This window comes from Octopus bimaculoides, chromosome 15 (assembly GCF_001194135.2).
Source record: "Octopus bimaculoides isolate UCB-OBI-ISO-001 chromosome 15, ASM119413v2, whole genome shotgun sequence".
Classification (NCBI taxonomy): domain Eukaryota; kingdom Metazoa; phylum Mollusca; class Cephalopoda; order Octopoda; family Octopodidae; genus Octopus; species Octopus bimaculoides.
In genome coordinates, this window is record NC_068995.1 from 29,914,872 (window position 1) to 29,922,477 (window position 7,606).

The following is a 7,606-nucleotide window of genomic DNA, read 5'->3' on the forward strand; positions in this document are numbered from 1 at the left end:
TATATATATATATATATATATATATATATCCTACTGAATCTAAATTTAGCTTATACTTTGCCTGCAAAGTTGTAAACTTGCTAGCCACCTTATTATTATCATTAATAACGATAATAATACTTCTTTATTTGAAATAAATAGGCTCACGGTAGTTTTGTTTTAAATGACGGAGGCACGTTTAAAGTAAAGAATGCACACGAGGTAATGTGACGAATATTTCAGAAAAAGATGTTAAAATGTTATTTTCAACTGACGATCGCAGAATATGTTTGTCATACAGAAGGTGAAATCAATTGATATTGAAATATACATACCTTACTTATGTAGGCCTGTTTCTCCAATGTACATTGCATTGCCCGTGTGTATGGTAACAGTGAGTTACTGGTGGTTTGGGAGTGATGGCTCCGATTATAGCGAGTGGTATTTATATACCATATTTAGCTTATTTTTTGTCTGTAAAGTTGTAAACTTGCTAGCCACCTTATTATTATCATTAATAACGGTAATAATACTTCTTTGTGTGTGTGTGTGTGTGTGTGTCTAAAGTCATAAATGATAGTGAAATAGTTTGATGACATTTTATTTAACAATAAGAAAATCCTAATATCACGCATTATGCAGACATGTAAGTGATTTATCTATTATTAAATATGATAATATAAATTATTTATGGTTTTAAGTTACGAAACAATTTGTCGTGATATTAGAAGCTTTTTCTTGTTAAATAAAATTCATCAAACTATTTCTCTAATATTCATGACTTTATACACTCCTTATGGTTTTCTCTTATATCGTATATATTCTACTTGTTTTGTAGAATGATACATTAAGGAACATTTTTTACGAGTACATCCAGGTTGCTTGAATCCATATATTATTACTTAAATTTACACACACACACACACACACGCACGCACGCACGCACGCACGCGCGCGTGTTAAAATTGTTTTTCCCTAAAGCATTTTGTTCGTGTTTTCATGTTTCTAACTGTCATATTTTGTTTCCCTTCCACCAGCTTTATGTGCAGTGATGTAACTTACCCATTGAGCAGAACCATCTGACATTCCATTGGGATTTACGTTAAGTGACCTTAACTTTACTGAGAACACTTCCCACACTTTTTTATAACTTGTCGCTGTAATGATCTCCCATCCGTCACCCTTGCTGTATTAAAGGAAAGTATCATTATTATTATAAATAAAAGAAATCATTATTATTATATTATGAAAGAAATCATTATTACTATTATACTTTGACCAATAAAGAAATCATTATTTTTTTCCTGTCCTCGCAAAGCGTATTTTGATTCACTTCATAAATTGAAAAAGAATTGTTAAAAGTGTCTGTCTTAGGGATTTGCATTTGTTCATTTCTGTATCATGTTCCAGAACAGATCACAACTGTGAGAGATTGGTCAGTTCCTTAGTTTCTACTTTACTTGGGGTCAAAAGACTGGAAAGAGACAAAGATTCTAGCAAAATTAAGACATGAATATGGTGTCGTGATTGGTTACCGGCCAACAAGAGATGGCGGATGAATGTAGTGCCAACAACGAAGAAGAATATAGTTTTACAATAGGACTCACCTTTGTTTCTTTCACTAGGAAGAGCTTCTCCCAGTCAGCAATGTAGCCGTCACCATCTCCACTGCTATCATGGACCATGTTGAGGAGAAAGAGGTGGTAACAACAGTAGTAATAATATCAGCACCACATTCACTACCACCAACAGTCGTAAAAAGATCACTGCCACATACATTATGGAACCTAGAACGAGGAGAATACGCAATCGTATCTAACCAAAACCACGAACGTTACCACGTCCACTACTGCGCCGGCTATAAATAGACCTAAACGGTACACAACTGCACGCTTTGAGAGTAGACAACTCTGCCGTCATACGTATAAGCATCATTTACGTTCTTCCAACAGTACCGAGCAAAAGAGAAGTGTTCTGCATTGTTGCCAGCCACAACCACAGCAGCAGCAACAAAAGTAGTAGCAGCAAAATTAATCTCCGAAACAACACCTATAAAACAAGTCACCACAACAAAAGAAAGCTTCAATGAGAGTTCCTTCTCCTCAGCAAAATATACACGCGCAAATACTTACCTATAACATTCACCCGCCACTTCAATCATCTCCGATTCCGACACCTCATCTTACGATAAGATCGAGGAGAAAGATTGGCGCAAGAGGTCTTTGGCGGGAGAATGGAAAGAAAAAAGAGGGCCACCCCAAGCTAAAGATGGAAGGTTCGACGGAGTAGTAACAGAGAGAGAACTTATCAACCAGTCACACATTCACTTTACCTCCACTACTAACCGCAACACTTCGGCAACAATAACAATAGCTAAACCCACAACAAATGTAATAGCAGTAAATATAAGGACGTGAAAGAAGTACTTTCAGGCTTATGGTTATCTATGCTCCAAAAGGAGAAGAGCACCAGGATTTGTGTGTTTAGAATAATTCTTGGAAAACCCTGCAGTTTTGTTCTAGCGGAAAACTGGAATAACATTTTAGGTCCATGATCGAATGAGTGAGCTTTGCTGATGAGGGGAAAGAGCGTAAAAACCTCACAAACCTGGTCAATCTATTGAAACAGTCTGATAGGTTTTAACCGGATTTTTCGAGCGTATTGGTGTGGGTATATTGCAACTACATCGGATCATAGTCGATAAAGATAGTGTAAGACGTCCACAATGGTTCGCTACACAGATCTCACAGTCAGCTTTGTCAGGACGCATAAACAATGCATATCAGTCCTTTGAATATACCAATGTACTAGTTGTTAAAATATTAAATCATATTGAAAATTCATGAATGCACAAATATATAAAACTCTAATATACATATATGAATATATAGATGAGTGAAATTAGGTTAGGACGACGTTGTAAAAATTATTAGGATTAAAAGTATGCCCTTAGAAAAAGGTGAATAAAGTAAAGTCTTCCGAAGTGCGAATAAAAAAAACATCGTAGCCTTGAGTTTGGAATATTTCAAAACACATATGTAAATAATCCGAGAGAATAAGTAATCCTGTTTAGGTAAACTTTTGGTAGTAATCCACTTACGGCCGTTTCAGGCGTACAGTAATGCATAGATTTTCAGGGTATTTTCACTCCAAAAATTGGATACTTATCCATTTTCTTTTTTCAGTTGTCTACATCATTGCAGGCCTTGCATGGCAAGTGATTGCTAAATATGAACTGTTAGATGAAACCCATATACTTTCAATTATTGGTAATTGTTTCGCAGAATTTCTTCATTTGTCGTTCTGTTTCCTCAGCTGACTGAAGATTTCTGTAGGCATTATTGTAGAATGTGTTCAGCTTTTCGCTAACTTTGTTGTCATTTTCCATGTACCACTGCGGTACACAACCATAACACTACAAAGTTGTTGTCGCTGCTGATCTTACTGCCTATGTATGTGTAATTTTCTGCATCTTCCACTCGTTTATATATTTATCTTTTGTACGTTGTGTTAAATGTAAAGCTTTATTGCTAGAATATCAAGTCACATATCCATGCTATAGTATAGTAGTTGGTTAAAGGAAAACTGGGGCATTTTTTTAATATTCTACCTTTCATTTTCATGTTGATAATGAATAATAGCAACTGGGTTATTAAATACTTTTTATGTTGTACGATGATCATAAGAAATTTATTGAATAGTTAAAAACGATATGAGTTATTTTTCCTTCTGTGTAAAAAGATATTTTTCAAATTTAAAAAAAATTCTTCAAGCCAATCGTCATCTACATCTTCGAAAACATTGCTGCGAAATTTCATTAAAAGATAAACATTATTAGTAATGCAATGAGGAGGAAATAAAGTCAGCCCCAGATTATCGTCCAGTGTGGTCAAGTGTTGTTCTTATATTGTTTGAAATCTTATATATCATCTGAAGAAAGCGTTTTTATTTAGTGATGATGTAATGTACTCATTAATCTATTAAAAAATATGTTGCAAACAACTGTAATGAATTGACACATCTATTCTTTGTTATTTATTTGTTCATAATACACCTCACTGGAATCCTGACCCGTCGGACATTCTGGGGTATACCCAATACCGTACGACTAATACAACGTACATTTTTGGATTAGCCTTTAGGCTATTAAAATATTCCTTAGGGTTAAATTCTCTGTATACATAACCTGAATATTTCACTGGATGTAACTTCGGTAGCTATGATATTTATTCGACTAAAGGTACAGTTTACAAGTTAATTCGACCTAACCTGGTGCCTATTATTGAAGCACCTGATTCATTCCAATCCTTAATATTGGATATATATATATATATATATATATATAGTTCAAATTTACGGGAAAAAAGGTTAAGACAGGTGAGGGAACAACATATATATATATATATATATATATATATATATATATATATACATTTACGTATGTGTGTGCGCGCGTGTGCGTGCATAATACGTGCTCACATACATAAAAAATACAAGTTGGTCTCCGCTGACTTGTCTTTAATCAGTATATTATATTTTTAGCATAGGCATAAGGTATGGGAATTGGAGGCGGAGGATGAAGTGTATTCAGATTCTGAGTGGTGTTTTATTCTATCAAATGATGAAAGATAAAGTTGACAAGGTAAGATTTGAACTCAGGAGGAAGAAGGTCGAAACAAGTGCATATAACACTGATTTCAAATTTTGGGGGAGGAAGTAAGTCGATTAGGTCGACTCTAGTGCTCAGTCGGTACTTATTAGGTCGGCTCCAAAAGGAGGAAAGGCAGAGTCGACCTCAGCAGAATTTGAGCTCAGAACATAAAGACGAACGAAATTCTGCAAAGCATTTTGCCCGGCTAGCTCGCCGCCTAACATGAATTTCAGACATAGAAACATAGTCAGAAATTGTAGAGAAGGATGCAGCCGACTCATTCGATGCTACTCTAAGGGCTCACACTTTGGTTTTGTCGACGGAAATGTATTTTCTATGTAATTTGATTTCAGACCGTCGAGACACGTAACAAAATACCGCAAGGCATTTTGTCCGATATTGACTGGTCTGATTCTGTTAATCCACTGATTTGTCCATTTCAGGTAAGAAGGAGGTAAAAAGAGAGAGTTGAGACCCCCATGAGGTATGAACTTAGAATGTAGAGAAATGAAATTGTAAGATATTTTGGCGAATATTCAGCTATAGTCATTTCTTCATCTGAAATTAAATAGTATAACTTGCATAAAATCAAGACTGCTAATTATTATTTTTTTTCTGGAAACTTCACCTAATAATAATAATTGGCGATTGAGAAATCGTATGCAGAATCCAGTCTGGTTATAAATGACCACCCACTTCTATCTTAATATCGTAAACTGATGCTATGGCAGAGTTCCAGTGAATATTTTCTCTCGAACTCCAAATACTAAAAGTTTCGAAGTTAAATGATTGACCATAATTTCTGAATAGATAAGATTTGGAGTCCGATTAATCAAGAGAATAAACAAAAACTTCTTTCTGGCCAAAGACCAGATAGCGTAACGAAAGGAATCGACCGAACACAGCTGTGAAATCTATTGGTAAATGTGGTAGCGGTGTTGATGATGATGATGCGGGGAAGGAAGAGATGGAAGTTGGTTGAGATGTTGGAGTAGTATTGATCGTATAAACCGTGGTGATGGTGTTGATGGTTGTAAGATGTTAATAGTGATTGTTGTGGTGTTAGCAAAAGTGAGCCATATACGAAACAGTGGCAGTTGCTAAACATAAAGGATTTTTTAAAGTGTTGTGCATGATCATAATGATGATGATAATGATGATCATTATTATGATGGTAAGTGTGGAAACCTTTTAAAATTGTATAAACACAATAAATAGATCCTTCATCGGTTTTCACGTTGAGTAGCCTATACATTCACTAGATCGAAGTGTAAATAGCTAAGTATTCCATAGGCGCGTGTGTTTTTTTTTATGTAATCTCTTATGTAATCAGCGTGACAGTGTACGACAAAGCTTACTTTCAAATACATTTACAGTCCATTCGACTGGTTTTCAGTTTCCGTTTTTACTCACATGGCTTGGTTCGATTCAAAGCTGGAGTAAACGACATTTGTCCAAGGTGCCGTGCAACAGGATCAACCAGCGAGCGCATACACACACATATATGCATGAATAATCAACAGAAAAACTAAATTTATGTGCAAAGAAAATAACATCACACATTTAATACACTGCAGTAATTTGAAATTATGGCCCCTGATTTGGTAGCCATTTCTTATCAAACAATCTGTATCTATTGCATGACCACTTAACCTTTCATTTTGATTACTTCTTTTATTTCAACGTGTAAATGGTGGATTGTGGGTGTGGCTTCTATACAACCTACGCTGATGCAAAGTGGGCTGTGTTCTTTATTGTTAGTTTTGAAGAGGTTGTCAGGGCACACAGACAAAATTAGTATAATCAATGATAGATATTTTATATTATATGATGTTTCTGTTGACCAAATGTGTTTCCTTTGAATATATTAGTGTGTTTATGCGTCGTTTGCTGTTGCTTTTTTCTTTTACTATATTGGAGAAGTGTTCTTCTTTCTGTGTTATTAGTGAGTATGGCTTTAAATGTGATGGTTGTTTTATGTTGTTGAGTATTGCTGGTAAGAAAGCAAATGGTGGGGTTTAATAGATGCAAATATTAATATGTTTGTTTCGAACCAGGTTTCTAAGTGGTTGGTGTGAGGTTGAAGTTATGCAGGAATATCTGAAAATTGTGGGAAATTATCTACAGCATAAAACTGGGTGTATATTTTGAAGGAGTGTAGTAATGTGTAGAATACAGGCGAAATGAAGAGCACTGAGAGAAATTTACAGATTCTAGTTCTGCTATTACTGTACTCTTCACAGGCTTGGCGTTTAGAAAGATTGTTCGTTAATCAAAGAAAGATTTTTCGTTAACATTTAGCCCCCAAATCAACCTTCACAGAGTATACCTATGATTAAATACATATCAGCCTTGATCATCCCATTTTTTTTCTTCTGTCAGTGACTATACTGTCCAATGCTTTCTTCCTACTTTAAGAGAATTTGATAGAATTTAGCTGCTATTTCCAGCAGGATGAGCGAAATATTACTTTTGTTTGAAGTGCGGACTGGATTTGAATGTTTTGCTGACGTCGATAGTTGCTGATATACTACGACTTCAGGGGTGTTAAAGCCGTTATATATTTTTAGTGTTTAGTATCGTCGTTGTTATTGTTTTAGTTCTTTTTCAGTCCTGATCGAACAAACCCATACCCAAAGGTATTCCATCCATGACCTCTCAGTATCAGTGTGCTGAGAACCTAGAACTCCATTATCCAATGTGTCGTTTTCTAAGATGGTAGCTTATCATTTGAGAGTAAATTGACTGCTGTCAAGTAAGTACAAAGCGGGTCCTTCGATGGCTCGAGTATATGGTGGTTGAGTGTAGTGATCGGAATCCAAGTTGGGAGCAGGAAAGTAGGATGTTTGTGTTGGTAGTATCAAAGATGTATCATTTTGTGATTTGTGTAGGGATGATAATGATGATGATGATGACGACGACGCCTAGGATGAGGATGATGATGATGATGATGATGATGATGATGATGATGATGAT

The 7,606-nt window shown here is 35.4% G+C and overlaps 1 protein-coding gene across 2 annotated transcripts in view; it reads left to right on the forward strand.

The window, feature by feature from the left end:
- LOC106869961 (serine/threonine-protein kinase ULK3) overlaps positions 1 to 1,288 on the forward strand; it is a 195,009-nt gene extending 193,721 nt beyond the window's left edge. For both annotated transcript variants that reach the window (XR_001409483.2, XM_014916122.2), the window contains one exon: positions 1,017 to 1,288. Coding sequence is in view for 1 of the 2 variants with exons in the window: in XM_014916122.2 (XP_014771608.1) it covers positions 1,017 to 1,036 (20 nt within the window). In the remaining variant the exon portion in view is untranslated. The remainder of the gene's footprint in view (positions 1 to 1,016) is intronic.
- The last annotated feature ends 6,318 nt before the right edge of the window (positions 1,289 to 7,606 follow it).